We start from the raw sequence: 20143 nt of genomic DNA, 5'->3' as shown, positions 1-20143 counted from the left end.
GAGATAAAAGACTCCTTCTGGAAGGCGGTTTGATTGTATGCGTCTGGGAAACACTAAGGCAAGAGACAAGTTTCGTTGCTCCCTGGCTGGAAAACTAGGTGAGCTAGAACTCTTCCTGAGTGGTGAGTATCCCCTAGATGAACAGTGGGCAGCCACCAGCTCAGCCCTCTATGAAGCGGCAGCCCAGACAATCGGCTTTAAGAGCAAAAACCACCAAGACTGGTTCAATAATAACTCAGATGCTATACAAAATCTTTTGAACAACAAGCATAAAGCACACCAGGTAGCCTTAAAAAATCCTTCATCCAATACCGCCAGACAATTATGGCAGAAAGCACGACAGGATGTGCAGAGGACTCTGCGGACCATACAAAACGAGTGGTGGACAGCAAAGGCACAGGAAATCCAGTCTTTTGCAGATAGAAATGACATGCAAAACTTTTATAATGCGGTCAAGTTTATCTATGGTCCAACTACCCACAGCATCACTCCCCTTAAAACAGCAGATGGTTTCAAAATTCTGAAAGACCAGAATAATATTCTTGAAAGGTGGGCTGAACACTTTAATACCATACTAAGCCAGGACGCTGATGTAGACTGCACCATTCTGTGGGAATTGCCTAAACATCCACAAATCGACGACCTCAATCAGCCCCCAACATTCCGGGAGGTCCTATCAGCTATCTGATAAATTAGTCAAAACAAATGAATATAATGATATTTGGTAATTATTTTAGTCTTAATTTAGAAGTCTTTTCCCCAGATTATTAAGTTTGTTTTTGTAGTATTAAAACTTACATTTTTTAATATATGGCTTGTCTATTTAAAATCACAGCTTTCATAACATTATGACTATAGGCCAAGAAAACTTGACAAATTTATCTTTAAAGAATAACGCTATTCTTGAAAGACTTTCATTAATATTTCAGCTTTTTATATCACCTTTTTACGCCTACAGTAACTTAAAATGTCTTGTTTTATTTTATACCATTATACCACATTTTATATTATTACAAATCCGTATATCTTCATTGACGCCACAAGGGGGTTAAAAGGCGTAATATGATGGTGTGGTCGTTGTGTAATAAGTAATAAGAGCACACTTTACCAGTGCACTTTGTAGGGTGTAGGGATCAAGGTGCTGTTTGGAACATAGCCTAATGTTGCAAGCGCTAAAACTCGCAGTTCCGCTTCCGTTGAGAATCTGAGTGAGCAGCAGTGTAAAAGCGGCTGTGTTCAGTTTAGTTGCTCTCACACGTGTTACAGTTTCTGTGTGCTATTATAACAGTACTAGTCCTAATTAAAATAAACATCAGTTAAGCTCGCTTTTGTTCTGCTCGTTGCTTTAAGAGCAATACCGAGTTTTAAACTAAGAATTGTTTGATGAAATCTTTAGCATCGTTAGTTAGCGTCGTGTAGCTAGGCGGCTAAAGTACCGGGTAACAGCGGGTTGAGTGTTTTTGAGTTGAATAGCCGAACAGAGCGGTGAGATGTGTGAGAGATCCACATACACAGCTCCACTTTAAATTCATCTCATTACACACCAGGTTTGTTATTAGTACCGCACCTCGTTCTTTTAGCATTACCACGACTGGAGGTGAGCATGGGGGCGTACCTGTCTCAGCCCAACACGGACAAAAGCGCTGCGAATGGAGGGAATCACAAAGTGAGCTATGGACTGGCGGCCATGCAGGGCTGGCGTGTCTCTATGGAGGTAAACATAAAGCTCTGCTGTTAGCCGTGTATACTTCAACATGTGCACAATTCACTGCGCCCGTCTGTTAGCACAAATACTACTTATACAGAAGGTTTATTGAAATAAACAGTTTAATTTAGCGTTCTCAGTGAGAAACGGTTTGCATGTTCAGGCTGTGTGCTCAACCAAACGTGCAGATTTTCGCGCCATTAAACCAGTGGAGTAACATCACTGATCCGTGCATCACACAGTTCACATAATTTCATTAAACTTTCCATCTTGGTTTGTGTTCTCCTGATATAAAACTTCATGACCAAGTTTATCTTTGTGGAACTGTGACTTTAATTCAAGTCTATGTTAATGGTCTAGAATTAGGATTAAATAAATTACAATTAAATTTCTCCCCTTCATTTTCAGGACGCCCACAATTGCATTCCAGAGCTGGATGAGGAGACAGCAATGTTTGCTGTTTATGATGGACATGGTGGTAAGTAAGCCAGTCGAGCACATTTAATCCTTTGCATGGTGTCTATGCACCATTATAATTATGACTGTCAATCTTTCACATTTTTGAAATGTTGGGGGGCATAAATACAATAATTGAAAATACAAAATTCACCTGGTCAGTTTGATTTTGCACACCACATTTTAGCTGTAAAAATAAAAACCTCTAACATTGCTTATTATTTCCTTAGGCTGCTTATTGGGAAAACTGTTAATTGTTTAATAAAACATGGTCAGTCCACCCTGAATCTCTCACAAAGTCACATTGTCATTGAGTCACTGTCCACTTCTAAAGTATAAAGTTAACATGAGAAAAAAAGCTTGGTGTGTTACCACAGCAACACAGAAATGCCAAAAATATCACTCACTTCGTCACTCAATTATAATCACTTTTTTTTTTATTAAACTATAAATAAAGCTGCAGGTAAAATAACTGCTCTTTAAATTGTCCATTGGCTGTGCAAATTTTAAGTAGAAAAGTGTGGGGTGAAATGTAGTGAGTAATACATTTGTGTGTGGCTGTTCAAACACCCTTTTTACTGTGCACTGTTATTTCATTTAAAAAAAAATCAAACAAACAGAACTGCTTTAATTCAATTTGGACCTTTATGAGGTGCTGACAAAGTCACTGGTAAGATTTACTTCTAAACCAGCTGAAAATGTCAGGGGTTTTGTATTAAAACTGTCTGGTGTCTCCTTACGTTCAGGTGAAGAAGTTGCTTTGTACTGCTCCAAATATTTACCGGACGTCATAAAAGAACAGAAAGCATATAAGGAAGGCAAACTGCAAAAGGTAAATGTAAAGTGCTTTACACAACCATGAGCCAAGGCTACCAAATATAGTCATCTTTGCATAATTTCTGTAGGTTGTTTCTTTAGTAAATTTGGTTTAAAAAACCCAGTTGTAAGTCAATGTTTTGATTAATTGTTGAAATGTAACTATGATGTACATCATAAATCAGTTTAGACTTGATATAGACCTAATAAGCTTACCATTGTATCTCAGTAGTAATGCATATAATATGCTTTGTTTTAATCATGTGTTGGTGTTATTATGCTCGCTAATAGCACAGACTGCTTTAATGTAGCATTACGTTCTAATAAGCCGACACCCCGTGATGGAATGGTGTCCTGTCCAGGGTGTGTTTCTGCATTGCTGCATTGGAACCACCACTGGTAAGACTAGTGAGTCATGTAATTCGAAACTGAATTTTACTGAATTGTTGGTTACAAGATTACACATCAAGATTTAAGACACCAGTGTTTAATCATGATATGTGGAAAGGGTGGTGGGATTTGGTGGGATACAAACCTTTGTATTTAGCACACCATAATCGCATAGGCCATAATCTTAGACCAGTGGTTCTAAAATGTGGTCTAATTAGTACTTCAGATCTTTAGAGCTTGATCACATAGTCCCAGATGATCTTGTTGCAGTAACTGAAATACAAAATACATTTCTCAACATTTTCTTTAAATGACCCAATTCTTAAATAATTGAGACATGCTCGCAAGCAGAGGGTGCCATGCAGTCAAAGAAAATGTTCGTTTATTAGGATTTTACCATAATGTTTTGGTTACATTCATGACAGGAACGTAGTTACTCATTACACAAGGTTCATCACTTCTCAAGGTTATATCGAAGTGATGAACCTTGTGGACAATTTAGTGTCAATTCACCTCACTTGCATGTCTTTGGACTGTGGGAGGAAACCCACGCAGACACGGGGAGAACATGCAAACTCCACACAGAAAGGACCCGGACCGCCCCACCTGGGGATCGAACCCAGGACCTTCTTGCTGTGAGGCGACAGTGCTACCCACTTAGCCACGGTGTCGCCCATTCAAAGAAAATGCAAACTAAAATTTTACATGCCTTAATCAAGTGAAGAATGGCTAGCCATAATTTTAGAATAAAAAATAAAAAAATCGGAATGGATCAAAATTCAATTGATTTGCTATACCATAAAGTACTAAATAGCATAAAACCATCTGCAGAAGACACTAAGGGTTGGGAAAACTTTAAGCCCTTAAACCAGGCATGCTCAAGGCAGTAGTTATGTATAAACTTAGACCTCATTTTATGCTGTTTATTTTGCATGGCTATAGGCCCTGGAAGATGCCTTCCTTGCAATAGACAGTCGTATCACTACAGAGGAGGTTATCAAGGAACTTGTCCAGATAGCTGGTCGCCCACTAGAGGAGCACACATCAGAAAAAGTAGCGGATGAAGATGACGGTAAGTACTTCTGTGCATTTGCTTAACAGAATGCAACATGATGATTTGAACCATAGCCTGTTAACCATTGTGTGCTTTATTCTCTTTAGTGGATAATGAGGAAGCAGCCCTTCTGCATGAAGAGGCTACCATGACAATCGAGGAGCTGCTTGTCCGCTATGGGCAGAATCTAAGTAAAATGAACAAAAAGCCAGCCCAGGAAGCCTCCAAAGAGCCAGATGACAGTAAGAATCCTGAACAAGAGAAGGGCATTAATGGTGAGATAGAATGTACAGCATCTAAAACAGACAGCAATGGAAAAGAAAAGGCAGCGGAGACTGAAAAGGCAGCTGAATTTTCCAAAATAAGGGCATGCAGAAAAGCCACAGCCTCCAGCGGTGGAAGCTCTGGGTGTGGAGGCTCCTCTAAAGGGGAGGAAGCAGGAGCAACGGGAGATGCTGGGCCATCCTGTTCCTCCTCAGCAGCTCCTGCGCCAGGAAGTACCAAGTCCAAGTTTTTTGATGATAGTGAGGAGTCAGAGGATGGAGAGGAGGAAGAGGAGGGCAGTGATGAAGAGGTGAGAAAATTGTTACTGAAGGATATTAAGTTGGAATTAAATAAGAACTTTTAACAGCAAGCTTAAAATTATCCAATTTTACCAGACCTGTAGTTCTTGTTCTTTGTTCAGGTTCTCCACATACAGGGTTCTTCTAGCTCTATTTGATTCACAATGCTCATCACAGAAATGATAAATCGAATATTAATGTGCATATTATTACACCAGTAATGATTTGTGATATTTACCAAGTCTATCAAAGAGGGGGTTTCTATAGTTACATAACTGGCCTGGGCAGTGGAAGCACAGTTGTTAAGGCACTGTTCTAGTAATCAGAAGGCTGCTGGTTCAAACCTAACCACTGCCAAGTTGCCACTGTTGGGCCTCTGAGCGAGGCCTGTAATCTTTAATTGCTTGACTTGTATTCAGTTATAATTGTAAGTCACTGAATAAAAGTGTCTGCTAAATGCCATGAATGGAAATAAGAAGTACAGTATACTGAACAGTTATACTGATGAAAATAAGTGCCTGTACCTGCATACCACAACAACTTACCTTCACTGTTAATCAGTGAATAAAAAAAAAAACATACTATAAATTGTATACTTTTTAGATGCTAGTTACAAACAGCATTTTTTAAAATCTGACATCAAGTATTTTACTCTTAACCCTTTGTTAAGCAAGTGGTACAGACAATTGGCATACATTTTAGCATGGAGTTGTGTATCCCTAAAAAAACATTGGCATAAATACATTGCAAATTGAAAAAGCACTGACTTCTTTCTTGTTAAACTTTATATTCTATGTTTACCAGTTCTGCTGATTTACTTGCTTTTCACTTAATTTGCTGACTTTCTTTCTGTTGTGTTTATGGCTTAGGATGGCAGTGAGGAGGAAGGTGAGGAAAGTAGTGAAAATGAAGAGGAGGACACTGAGGAGGAGGAGGAAGAGGACACAGACGAAGAAGAGGAGGAAATGTGCTTGCCAGGGATGGATGGGAAAGAGGAGGTGGGAATTTTAATTTTAGATGTAAAATAAATAAGCACATAATAAAGGAAAAAACTGATTTTGAATATACCCTTGAAATGCATGTTTTAGAGCATTTTTATATTTGATCAGCCAGCAGAGGTTTTAATTGCAGCAGTTATGAGCAACTCCCTTGGCTGTCCCACCCATGGACGAGATTGTTTTATTTTTAATATGTGATTTCATTTCAAAGTCTACTAATTATCTGGCAAAAGGGGCAAACAGTCTAGTTTATAAAATTCTTTAGTTTTGTAAATGAAGCAATAGAAATAAATTATTCAATGTACTTTTTTCCCTGACTAATGAAAAAATGTATCTTTGCCAAATGAAAATTTTGCCACATGAATTGTACAATGCTGTTGTCTGTACATGTGTAAATAATTATTGTGTTTTATTGTCATCATCTTTTAGCCTGGGTCAGACAGTGGGACAACAGCTGTTGTGGCATTGATTCGAGGAAAGCAGCTCATAGTAGCGAATGCTGGAGATTCACGCTGTGTGGTCTCAGAGAAGGGCAAAGCTGTGGACATGTCCTATGATCACAAACCAGAAGATGAATTGGAGCTTAACAGAATAAAGAATGCAGGGGGCAAAGTGACCATGGATGGCCGTGTTAATGGTGGTCTGAACCTGTCCAGAGCCATTGGTAGGTGCAGTTTTTAATGCTCAATTGTTATTTGAAATCATTTTGGGATTTGAGAGGTTTGTTTTAATAAAAACGTTTGTTAATAATCAAGGGGACCACTTTTACAAGAGGAACAAGAATCTCCCACCTGAGGAGCAGATGATTTCCGCTTTACCAGACGTCAAAGTGCTGACACTTAATGAAGACCATGACTTTATGGTGGTTGCGTGTGATGGAATTTGGTAAGTCCTTAAAGCAGTCACTTTTTTGTCATTTGTGGTCATTTGAAATGGGCATGGTTTTGGAATGTCAAACAAGCTTATATAGTGTAGTTCAGATACTTGCACGTTTACCAGGCAGAAGTTTTTTTTTTTTTTTCCACAGACAGAGGTATGCTGCCACAAGTTAGCACACATTAGTTTACAGTTGTGGTCAACGTTATTGGCACCTTTGCTTGATTAGTATAAAAAGCCTATATCTTCTGAAATAGGTGGATATGTACCAACTGTGTATTATTACAACATTTAAATAGCATGTCCAAAGACATGGACAGGGACAACCCCTAAATAAGCTTCTTGCACTTGCCTAATGGTATTTTCTTGCACTACATTGCAGTTCTCTCTCTTGAGTGTTTGCATGATTCCTTTTCCCAATAGCAGATTTCAGATTTTAGTTGTATTGAGATTAGGACTCATTTCTGGCCAGTTTAAAGCAGCCCATCTTTTCTGTGCTAAATAACAAATTAATTTCATTTAAGGACATTTCAATTCTTCAAGCTGCATGTACAAATTGTACCTAACCCACATTTTATTTGTGCTAATGAGAAGACCATATTTAAGTGGTTTGTCATCACTAAAACTGTTGTTTATTACAGGAATGTAATGAGCAGTCAGGAAGTGGTGGACTTTGTAAACGAGAGACTAAAAGCTAAAGGAAGTGATTCCAAACCACTGTCTGCCATTGTTGCAGAGGTAAGCTATTAATAACTGCAAATTTCTGACCAAAGGTTAACATTGGTTCCTTTTTTAGTTTAATAGATGTGGTGATTAGTCATAATGAAGGATGTAATTTTTTGAATGTGGGGCATTTTTTTTATTCTAACATGTCAGTTCATTTTAGCTACAGTGCAGTGTGTGGTAGGTTAGTGTGTCCATCTTTGTCTGTGCTCAAATTAGGGCTGGACAATATGGCTATATATGGCTAATATGACGATATAACTCCTAATTTCGGTCGATACGATATAATTCCGATATCGATATGAATAATACAAATGTCAGAAGAACTGCCAAAAACACCTAAATTGGATGGTGGTACCTGCAAACCTCTTTTCTGGTTTCTGACAAGAAATACAAGCTGAATAAATCACTGAATTAGTCCTTCCTCAGTGGCGGAGCCAGACAGTTTTCATAGGGGTGGCCAGACTGAGACCATTGCTCACACATGGATGGCACAGAAACTGTCTGATACCTTATTTTTTGTATGTGGCTAGTGGCTGTTGATCCAGTAGTGTTTTGGTCACTTGTTTACCTATGGCAGTGAGTACCATGTAGAATTACATCAAGCCTAGCATCATAAGCTTTTTATTTTTTTTTATTTTCCCTGACAAGTGAAAAACTAAAATATAGCCTATAACCTTAACATTATGAGGAAGAATTTCGAAGATATTCCTTTGCAATACTTGATCATTTGACTGCAAACTTGTGTGTACAGATGAGACTCATCTGAACCCCAGAACATGCTAGTGTGAATGCATGGAAAACAAATTTTAATTTTCTTTCAAGAATATGACACATTCTGACCAACACTTAATCCAAATCGGCATTGAAAATTGACTTTACTTTTAATAGCCTTCTACAATGCTGGGGCTTCTTAAACCTGAATATTCTCTTTTCAATAGAAGCGTTATTTAAATGCTATTAAATTGTTTTTCGGGGGGAAAAAAAAGAAAGCCCAATTTGGAGGAAAACCGCCCAATCTGGCAACAGTGTAACGCGAATAGCCCGTTGGTGCCTTTATTCGTCGCGCGTATAGTAATAAATAGTACTAGTACTTCTTCTGTAATAGTGTTGGTGGTTGACGTTTATGTTGAGTGTGTAACTGCACTGTTTTGATGGAGAACTACTCGCTTGACGTGCGCTGTTGAATTGCGTCCCTGTAGGAACACCTGCGAGCAGAAATGCTTCCGCAAAAAAGTAACACCGGCAAAGCGGCCAAGTGGATGCTCGTTCACTCACAGCTGTTGAACTCATTTAGCCGCTAATATCCACCGTGTTGTAGCGGAGTGTAATCAGCTCGGTAACGCTGAGCACTGGCTTCGTTCCTGTGGCGTACGTCATCACGCACTGACGTAATATATATCGATCGAATTTGTTTACAAATCATATCACCGTTATTGAAACATTTTCTATCGCGATATATATTGATATCGAATTATTGTCCAGCACTAGCTCAAATCTTATAAAGCATATATACTGTACATGTTGTATTGTACCTAATACAACAAGGGTTTGCTTGTAACTACTACACCTTACTGTTTTTGCATTTATTTTGAAACACTTGTTTAATATTGTTACAATTTGCTCTCACACGGTTCCTCTAAATCCAAATATTACTTGAAGTAATTAGGTGCAAAATGTTCTTATTGTAAAATTCTGCATTTCAATACTGACGACAAACGTATTGGAAAGTCATGATCCTGACATGTCACATTGCCCAGCCCTACATAATTATATTCATGTTAAAAAGTCATATATGGTAAAAATATTCATGGGTTTGAAACATCTAAAGCTCTGTGTTATTTACATATGATATTCTGTTTTCTTTCTAGCTGCTTGACCACTGCTTGGCACCTGACACATCTGGAGATGGTACAGGTTGTGACAACATGACCTGCATGATTGTCACTTTCAGCCCGCACGCCGGCACCAACGTGGCCGAGAACGCCAAAAAACGCAAGCCAGATGAGGAGGTTTCTGAGAAGAATGGGAACGACAGCAAAAAACCCAAAACAGAATAGAGGTGCTGTCATTGGACGTTGCACTCTTTTAACATTCTTTATATGAAGTTAAATCAGACTCTTTCTTTTCTTCAGCACAACCGACTGGATAATTTTATTAATGACTTCCCAAGAAAAACATTTTTTTAATTATTTGAATGTGCAAGAAAATTAAATGTTAAAGAAAACGGATTTGTACACCAGCTATCTGTTTGTTTTTGTTTTAGGTTTTTCTATAACAGGCCCACTTCAATGTATTTACATGGATAAGTGCTGCAGTCACATGAAATAATTCTGTGAACCCTTATGTACTCCTATCCTTGTATATATTTTCAGGAACTTGTTGTCCTTTTTTATTTACTACTTTTTTTTTTTTTTTTGCATTATTGTGAGTAATGGTGACTTCCTCCAAACCCCCCTATATGTAATTGTATTCAAATACAGTTTTGTAAATGATGTGATAAATGTGATCCTGTTTTAATTTTAAGAATTACATTTGTAAAGCCATTATGTGTTCAGTGTGAACTATTGAGATTTTTTTTTTTATTTAAAACGAGTTTGAAACACAAAAGGAATGTTAAACTCCATTTATCTTTATAAAAAAAAAAATTAAAAAAAAAGACTTGCTAAAAACTGAATGTGTAGATCTGCAGGTTATACCATGAAGCTAGTTCAGTATACCAGGCTTATGTATAGTATTTTTTTTTTTTTAAATAAGATCCTTAGAGTTAGGCCTAATCAATACCATCAAACAAAATCTAGGCTAATTTTTGGGTGTAATGAGTGTCAGTGCACTCTTTAGTCTGGGGTTATGATTAATAAAGCCGCATTGTACTGCAGTTTTACATTTGCTATTTAATATTTGGCAGTACATGTAAGGGGCCAATATTTTGAAAGAAATCTAGATAAAAGCAAGAATTTCAAACTGCATAGTAGGTGTATACTGTGTAGTTTATAATTGTGTTGAGTTCATCTTGGCATTTACTTCAGTTGACACTGACCTTTAAGGAGTATTATGCAGTACTAATATTTGTCGAATATTTAATTAGTCTTTTGTTAATAGCTTAGGGTAATCTTTGTCTAAATGCTTGGTGTCATCGTTGCAAAGCACCAATGTTATCTGGTCTGTTCTCTGTAACGATGCCAGCTGTGCCCCCTTGAGGAAAAGCATCTCTATGGTAAGCCTGAGTAGTTTACAAGCTAAGTCTTTACTCTTTTAATTACTTTAAAAAGAATGAAGCCTACTGTCAAAAAATCAACAACTGTAAATAAATATTATTGCTTAAAGTTATCAGCTATTTATATTGTTACAAATAATTTTAGGTTAACTTGCAATGAAGATTGCTAAGTTGATGTTGAATTGACTTTGTGATTACCAATTCAGTTCCACTTTTGGCAATAAGCATTTATTATAACATTCTGGAACACAGGTTCAGCAAGCAGAGGACTGCAGCTATGAAGCACTCGGTACAAAGCAATCGGCATGTTTCTCAGTTATGTAGCTACATAAGTTTTCTATATGTGTTTTAAACATACTTCGATATCATTCTCCAAATCTACAGCAAATAATGTCTTTCTCTACATAAACAATCAATTTGTCACTCACTTCGTCTGCCCCAGCCCAACAAAAATTTAGTTTGAATTTTGGTAGCCTACTGACCTTAAACCCTAATCTTACAACCTTCGAAGTGACTGCTCTAAATATAACACTGTATGTCTATTTGGGCACTTCTAAATGTATGCCTGCCCTGACCTGGGAATAAATCAAAGTCAGAACAACTCATTTCTATACATCCACTCTGGAATAAAAGAAACTAGGAGGTAAAAACCTTACAGAGCTCTTTTATCCTACACTGCAGACCTTTGCATCATGGCAAGTGATGTAGCCTATGGTGTAAAAGGAACATGGGACCAAATTTCTGGTCTAATACCATTTTTTGGAACACATCGTTTTAAATAATACTAATTAGTCTATTCTAATTAATGCCAGTGATGGTTAACACAGCTGGTAACAGGTGACATCAGTTTAAAGTTATGCCTCAGTGAGCAAGAGGTGCCATTCCATGGTTCTTGCTAGCTTTGATTCTTGTCCTGCTTTGCTCTCTCCCTGCTTTCATTTAAGAATCAATGAAATGAAACAAGGTAACTTAGCTTTTGAAGTACTCTCTCCACAAGATGTACAGTAGTGTTTAAAAAAATAGCAGTCCAACACCATTAACTTGATAAATCACTGTTTTTAGTAGAAGTGATATTTCTACATAGCAAAAAATTCACTTGAAAGTGTAGTAGAGTAATCAAAACTAAACAAACCCAGCAATTAGGACATGCATCCCACTCATTCTGAGTAATTGAAGCATTGATTGAAAGGGGGTTGTTCAAAATAATAGCAGTGAGGAGTTCAATTGGTGGCGGCATTCATTCTGCAGAAGAACGGGTGTCAATTTTGGCCCTTATTTAAGGTAGGAGGGTGGCAAATGTTGCACAGGTTGGTCATAGCGCGTTTCCTTCTGAAATACTGGGTAAAATGGGTTGTTCCAGACATTGTTCTGATGAACAGCGTACTTTGATTAAAAAGTTGATTGTAGAGGGAAAAAACATACAGAGAAGTGCAGCAAATTATTGGCTGCTCAGCTAAAATGCCTTAAAGTGACAACCAAAACCTGAAAGACGCAGAAGGAAGCGTGGAACTACTGTTCGAATGGATCAGAGAATAGCCAGAATGGCAAAGGCTCAGCCAATGATCACCTCCAGAAAGATCAAGGAACATCTGAAGTTACCAGTGAGTACAGAAGATGATTAAGTGAAGCCAAGTTACCAGCAAGAACTCCTGCAAAGTCCCGTTGTTAAGATAAAGACACGTCCTGAATGGGTTCAAATTTGCCAAGGAACATATTAACTGGTCCAAAGAGAAATGGCTCGACATTTGTGGACTGGTGAAAGCAAAATTGTTCTTTTTGGGTCTAGTGGCCATAGACAGTATGTCAGACGACCCTCGAGCACTGAATTCAAGCCACAGTACACTGTGAAGACAGTAAAGCATGGTGGTACAAAATGATGATATGGGATGTTTCTCATACCATGGTGTTATGCCTATTTATCACATACGAGGGATCATGGATCAATTTAAATATATCAGAATACTTGAGGAGATCATGTTGCCCTATGTCGAAGAAGAAATGTCCTTAAAATGGGTGTTTCAACATGACAATGACCCAAAACATCTTGGTTACAGACAAACAAGACTGAGGTAATAGAGTGACCAGCCAAATCCCCTGACCTCAATCCCAGAGAGAACTTGTGGGCTGATATCTGAAACACGTTTTTTTGAGGCAAAACCCAAAATTGCAGAAGAACTGTGGAATGTAGTCTAATCATCCTGGACTGGAATACCTGTTCAGAGGTGCCAGAAGTTGGTCGACTCCATGCAACACAGATCTCGGAAACAATTGTTATGCCACTGAATATCAGTTCAGTAATTTAAAGTAAAGTGAAACATCGAACATTTTTTCATGTTATAGATACATTTTTTTAGTTTTTAAAGAAAAATGCTGGCACTGCTATTTTTTTTAACAGCCTAATATTCATTTTTCTTAACTTTCTGTAAATGATGAACACAAACTGGCTACATTTAGTTAATGTTTTGATTTAGAGTTGAAAGTGGAGTATTTTCAGTGCATTTGCATTTATGGAAATAAAAGTTATTATAATGATTTTGTGCTTTAGTCACTTTTTTAAAGTCACTGCTATTTTTTTGAACACTACTGTAAGTAAATAAAAGTGCACTGGACCTCAGTTTACTGTAACCCATGGCAGGATGTAAAAACAGACTACAGTCAAAGGTAGAGCTGAAGGTGTTACATTGATAGCTCCAAAGGATTTGCTAAAATAAAGAATGTAAGATTGCAACTATGCATCTTAAAGAACAAACACTAGCACTACAATGGGCCCTGGGCAGCACTGTGAGCTAAAGATGAAGATAAATATTTAGTTGTATTTCATACTGTAACCAACAAGTTCCACCAAACGCACATGGGTGTGGGCAGCTAACCTTAATCATGCCTAAAGCGTTGGATGTAATTTTAAAGGTGCAAGATGAATTAGAAACAAGCAATTAGGGAAGCTTAACAATTAACAAATCACTAATACTTGACAACACTGGAAAAGAATTAAAAGGCTTTTATTCATCTAACTCCTTTTTATCAGCATATTGTAGGTACATGTCAAAGCACAAGGTACACACAAATAACTTTAATTATAAATATTCTCAATATAATGAAAAAAGATATAAAGTTTCTGCAGTTTGTAGTTGAGACTGAAATGCAGTTTATCTAAAAGATTTCACCAGAGTGGTGCTCGTTTAAACATGCCCTCCCAGCAGTACGACTCTGCCATCTGTTAAAAAACAAACATAAGTAACTCCATGTATACACTAGTCATTTTACTCTTGCTAAAAAACTAAATTCAACAGACACTATTAATACAGTTTTAATGCTTGTATAGCACAAAACCTACTTACCTCCATTCTTTTATGAAGAAATTGTAGCTTCTGGTTCAACAATTCAATGTCCTGCAAATTAAATGATCATTAGGTCATTAAACATCATGCTATACTGACGAAATTCCTTTAATCAGATTGTAAAATGTATTTAAAAATTGAAATGCAACTTCATGTGAATGTTTCATCTTGAATATCTTGTCTTTATATTTATATTTACGACATTTAGCAGACGCTTTTGTCCAAAGTGACCTACAACTGTCACTGATACAACAATAAAAGCAATTAAGGGGTAAGGGTTTTGATCAGAGGCCCAACATTGGCAGGTAAGCAGTGGTGGGGCTTTGAACCAGCACCCTTCTGATGACTATCACCCATCATATTTGTCATTGTAAATATGAACAAAATAATCTATTATATAATCTAAGGATATTATCTAGATGGCAGCATATGTTGCTCAAACATGTTTACGTACCCCTCAGCATCAATGGTGCCTTCACAGTAGTGCAATTAACTTATTGTATTTTTTGCTTTGCCTGTAATCAGGATGTTTTTGTCTCTTTGGCCCGGAGAACACAACATTAACTATTTATAACAAAAATGTTTTAAGTCCGACTCATTTGACCACAGAATACATTTCCACTTCACTTCAGTCTATCTTAGGCAAGCTTTAGCCCAGAGTAGTTGGCGGGGTCTATTATTATTGATATATCACCATGCATATATAGTCTTAACTTGCATTAGTAGATGCAGCTATGCACTGTGCTTAATAACAAGGATTTTTGTAAGGTATTATTAAACTGAAAGTGGTTATATAAATTAATTTTTAATTAGTTTTTAATCCCCATTCATTATCACATTAACTGTTATTTATTCATCACTTTCATGGTCTTTGGAATATTTTGAAAATTCCAAAGCTGATGTGGTAAAATATTTAATGTCTATGTCTACCAACACATCTCACATAGTGTTTAAAAAGGGCCTTGCATGGCCTAGCCTTTCTGCCTAGAGGTGGTGTCTAGTTATAGATTTGTATGTATGTAGACGCCCAACCAGCCAATAGCCCTGGATCCCAGTGGTAGTGGCCTAGTGTAATTTACTGCTGTATAATGAGCATTTTTATTCATCTTTGCCAAAATTCATGTTCCAATAGGCAGTACATGATTTCAGTAATAGTTTACAGTGTTCCTTTGCTTTACCACAATATCTGGTTCCCCTTTATATTCTGTATTGTTATTAGCTTTTCATATATGCTAAGATATTTAATATGGTAAGCTTTTAAAAAATATCTTACCTTAATCATCTTCTCATGCTGTTTTTTCTTTATTTCAGGGAGCAGTTCTTCCAGTTTTTCCATCTGAAATGATTATAACCAGGCTGTAAGAATGGGCCATGTTTGTACTCCACCACTGTCTAATAATGTATTTATAGACTTTAAAATTCTCTTTAATATAGCACTGGTTTCTTACCCCTCTCACAATATTTTGCAGTCTTGACTTCAAGCTCTTGTTAATCACAGTCATTGCGATGTTTCTTGGCCTTGCGCTAACTTTATGTATACAGAAACAATTTATGAATATGATATTTTAGCAATTATTATAACAAAACAACTGAACGTTTAATTTTATTTAGACAAAGTTTTAAGGGGAAGAGTCACATTTGGCTTTTTTGCACCTAATTTCCATATTTTCCAATTTCCTTGTGCACTCTGGGGACCTCGATCACGCTGTCCAAGGAGAGTCATGGCTAACATATACCTTCCCCAGGACAAGTATAATCACCAGGTGCATGTTTACACTGAACAGTGACAAACTCATACTGAGAGTCTCAACAGGTACAGAGGACCATGCTACTCCCTCCATAGTCTGCCAAACATGCTGCTGTTTTTACCAGATATTAAAAGTCGCTTTTGCAGTAACAGGGAAGATATATGCCATCCGGCCTTTCCTTCCTCAGACACAGCCAACTGTGTCTGTTGAGCACCTGGCCTGGCAAGTGACACCAACATTTTACATTCTTTAAAATGTTAACTATATATGTTATATATACATACAGTATGTTATATGTTAAACAAAAATAAGCACAGCTTTCCCCTTTATAAAATGGCATAATCCTTGAGTGTAGTACCATGCTGAAAGTATTTGGCCACCTCCAAGACATAAGGCCTAAACAGAAAGAATAACAAAGATGTTAAATGAGCTTGCTTTTTATTATGTCACTGTTTTCCAACCATATGAAAAACTATTTTATCTATTTGCTTCCTAATGAATATATTATTAATCTTTTCTTAAAAGTCTAGTCATTTAAATAACTCACATTATGTATTAAAATATCATCTTACAAATACAACCCCAACTCGGAAAAAGTTGGGACAGTATGAGAAATGCAAATAAAAAGACACCTTTTTTTACATTTACTTTGACTTTTATTCCATTGCAGACAGTATGAGATATTTCACAATTTGGCCTGCAACACATACTAAAAAGTTAATTTGTAATTTTTTAACAAACTGAAGATTGCCTGCCAACCTTTGCTCCTCAAAAACTGAGTCTTTTGTGGATACTGCTTTTGTACCAAAACATGATTACAAAACCCTTCTGAAATCACATGGTGATTTAGGTTTTTACCTAATTAGTAGCCCTATGTTGCCCATGTCCCAATATTTTTGGAATGTGTTGCAGGCCTGAAATGCAATAATGGATGTATATTAACAAATAAAACACAGTTGACAAAACATAGGTTCGTACTATCTGCAATAAAATGCAAAAAAAAAAAAGTTAATGTAAGAAACATTGTTTTTTATTATTTGCATTTTTCATATTGTCCCAACTTGTTCTTGTAAAACATACTAAATTCCTACTAATTCTGTTTGGTTACATAACTGGGAAATTAATTTTTTAAGGATATAAATATAGTAAAAAAAACTTACATTTGTTTGCTGTTTACTGCAATGCTGTCATTCAAGGGAATCAAAAAGCCTTGACTGTTGCGTAGCTGTAAGAACACATTTAGTTATTTTACTATATGTTTATACACAGCTTAGAGTACTTATTAGAGACCTTAATAAAAGTGTCAGCTACACTATACAGCAAAATGTATGTGGACACCCATTCTAATTTTTAGATAAAGTGTTTCAGGCAAACCTACTGCAAACAGGTGTAAATAATCAGTAACAAATAAAATAAGTTATATGGTTTCAATTTTGTAGCAACAGTCTGGACAAGTCCCTTTTCCTGTTTTGGTCCATAACAACATGGTTTTTGATGTGAAGTAGCCTGCACAGAGCACTAACTTTATTCTTACTGAACATCTTTGGGATGAATTGGAATACAGATTACAAGCCAGGCTTTCTCCAAATCAATGCCTGATCTCACAGTGCTTTTTGAACTTTAATAGATTTAACAGATTGACAGAGATATACTCCAAATACGTAAACAAAACAGTAGACTGTAACATCACTTAAGAGGAATAGGGTGTCAAGATACTTTTAGCCATAAAATGAGGTTTTTTTTTTGGTCATTCAAATTACTACACATACCTTAAATGTCACCTGAGCAAGGTCTAGTCTGAATGAATAAGCTACAATCTGTGAGAAGACAAAAATGTTAACAATAACAAACTGTTTTGAAAGTGGGTAAAATAGAATAAGCTATGTTACCTGTCTTACAGTGGTCATTTTTGTCCCTCTGGGAATGTGAACTTTCCTCAGAGCTACAACTCTGTTATCTACAAGAAAATCGGTTATTATTATTATTATTATTATTATTAACAGTTGGTCTTGGCAGACTATAACACATTTTCCCACATGCTTTTGGCAAAACTGGTGTAGGTTTTTGCAAAATGTAGCCGGGCTTGGATGTTATTCTTTGTAGGAAAAAAACATCCTCTTGCCACCCTACCCCACAGGGTACAACTATAAAAAATGTATTTTAATTATATATTCCCTGTGGTAGTGTTGGTTGAGCCACCTCTGCAGATATAAAGGCCAAAATTTTACTAGAAAAGCTGAACTTTATATGGGGTTAATCAGGGTCACTTCAATTGATGGTGTCACTGACTACTATTTATTAAGAGTGTGAATGTGATTAGTTCTTTCTGAACACAGCTACATCCCCAATAATAAGAGGGTGTGCACACTTAGGCAACCGCATTATTTTCGTTTTTACTTTTATTTTCCCCTTGAAATGATTTTAGTTTGTTTTTCATTAGAATTACACAGATTATAGGTCAGATTATAATTTATACAGGACTCTGTCATTAAAACAGAATTTGAGATTAAAAGATGCATCAAATCTGACAACCTTTTTAAATCACAGATATGATTTTGATTTAAAATTACAAATGTTGTACTTTTAAGATTTGGCTGTATTTGGCTGTAGTGGATGCAAGTGCTTTTTCTTTGGATTGTATTGCATTGTTTTCTGTGTTTGGGTACATACTATACCCTCAGAATTAATAGCAATGTAGGTGCAGGTGCATTGCTGACTGTCAGTTCCATCTGTTTACTTAAGTGCTCCTTCAGCCTGTTGTTGCCATTGTTTGGGACCAAAGTGACAGGCGTTTTTATAAATAACGTTTATTAACGTTTAATAAAGTGACTTTTTACTGTATACATTTATATACATACAGACAAACATACAATTCAATTCTGTGCAGAGGCGACTATGTGTTGCTATGGCAACCATGATGCTTAGGCACCAGCATCGTCCTTATAAATGCATACTGGTGTGTTTAAAATAATAAGAGAAAGTAAATCTTACCATTTAGATCCAGCCTCTTGAGTGCGATCCACACTGTTGCATGTGCACTGTCCCCATTGGCCATTTAAACAATGATCAACTGGATTCCGCGATCACTGAAGGGATCTGAATCTACCTCGGACTGATAGTGCAGCTCTATAAACACAAACACTGTACTGAGGGAACAGCGGCCTCTCGGGTAATGCATGGTTTTACTCTCAATAAAAGTCCCACACACGGTTTTTTTTTATCCATTCATTAGAAAATACCTTAACCCTTGTCATGTATGTGGTGGGTCCTGCGTTACCCTGAACATATAAGGCGTCACATGGTATCACACTCTCCCCCAATTAATCACTTGCTCAATCAAGTCTAGGGTCAATTTTGAGTTATTGACATATTTTGAGACGTTAAAAGAAAACTAGACTAAGCACAAAAAAACAATCCACTTGGACACAGAAAACATGCCAAACTCTTTGAAGAAATTTTTTTGAGGTGGGTACCAAAACTAGTTCCCCAAAACCCAGGATCTATATAAGGCTTATTCATGTGTATGTGTGTGTATGTGTGTAACTATAAAAACATGCTTAAACTCTAAATGTCTCTTAATTTTACTCATTTTCTATTTTTATTTAACTCCAATATAAACACTGGGAGAACATCTAACAACTTTTTTCTACTTACAAATATTGACTGTGCACAAATCTCAAATTTATGCTACATCAAGAATAATTTAGGTGTACGAAGACATACAAATGTTTAATTTTTTAAGACTTGACAAGAATACTGCACTATTTTCAAAAGTTGTACTGACCATAAATGGTGAAAATACAGTATGTAAAAAATAAATAAATAAAAAATAAAACTGTCAGACTGGCTGGTATACTTACCTTTTGCTAGTCATTCACAAATAAAAACATGGCAGACTCACTTGCAAAATGGCTCACAACTTCACACCAAGGTTGTTTGTGGAGGGATGGGGGGGACACAATCCACTGCTGTAGATTAACCATGTGTGCTATTTTACAATTTAATAAATATTGTGCAACACATTTTATTTATTTATTTCTGAATTTGATCATCAGTTTGAAAGCTTTTTTTTTTTTTAGCACAAGTTACTTTTTCAGTTTTTCTACAACCGTATGCATACTGTAGTGCAGCTGCTACGATTACACGTTCACGGCAGACTAGGGGGAGAGGACTTTTATTTTGAATTCTACACTGCTCCATGTAATGACATGTGAATAATTTGGGTGTTTTGCTGCAGAGCTCACATCTCACACGCCTCT

At 36.6% G+C, this 20143-nt stretch overlaps 2 protein-coding genes across 3 annotated transcripts; one reads left to right on the top strand and one right to left on the bottom strand.

The window, feature by feature from the left end:
• The first annotated feature begins 1310 nt into the window (after window positions 1–1310).
• Window positions 1311–10127, top strand: ppm1g (protein phosphatase, Mg2+/Mn2+ dependent, 1G). Its single transcript, XM_062995938.1, has 10 exons — window positions 1311–1714; window positions 2114–2183; window positions 2908–2993; window positions 4310–4439; window positions 4529–4995; window positions 5854–5982; window positions 6412–6646; window positions 6738–6867; window positions 7500–7596; window positions 9453–10127. Exons 1-10 carry the CDS (start codon window positions 1604–1606, stop codon window positions 9639–9641), a joined length of 1644 nt encoding a protein of 547 aa, XP_062852008.1. The 5' UTR covers window positions 1311–1603; the 3' UTR covers window positions 9642–10127.
• A 3654-nt stretch (window positions 10128–13781) lies between these two features.
• si:zfos-1056e6.1 (uncharacterized protein LOC107988029 homolog) lies at window positions 13782–19046 on the bottom strand. 2 transcript variants are annotated; one of them, XM_062995023.1, is made up of 9 exons: window positions 18876–19046; window positions 17774–17841; window positions 17654–17701; window positions 17045–17109; window positions 16243–16280; window positions 15585–15664; window positions 15410–15472; window positions 14137–14187; window positions 13782–14012 (listed from the first exon to the last, which is right to left on the bottom strand). In XM_062995023.1, exons 1-9 carry the CDS (start codon window positions 18937–18939, stop codon window positions 13959–13961), a joined length of 531 nt encoding a protein of 176 aa, XP_062851093.1. In that variant the 5' UTR covers window positions 18940–19046; the 3' UTR covers window positions 13782–13958. The 2 variants fall into 2 exon arrangements, with proteins under 2 accessions (XP_062851093.1, XP_062851094.1); XM_062995024.1 differs by having other exon boundaries at window positions 17783–17841.
• Between the last annotated feature and the right edge of the window lie 1097 nt (window positions 19047–20143).

Source organism: Trichomycterus rosablanca, chromosome 5 (assembly GCF_030014385.1).
Source record: "Trichomycterus rosablanca isolate fTriRos1 chromosome 5, fTriRos1.hap1, whole genome shotgun sequence".
In the NCBI taxonomy this organism is placed as follows: domain Eukaryota; kingdom Metazoa; phylum Chordata; class Actinopteri; order Siluriformes; family Trichomycteridae; genus Trichomycterus; species Trichomycterus rosablanca.
Note: the sequence above shows the minus strand (reverse complement) of the source record. Positions and strands in the feature narration are given on the sequence as shown.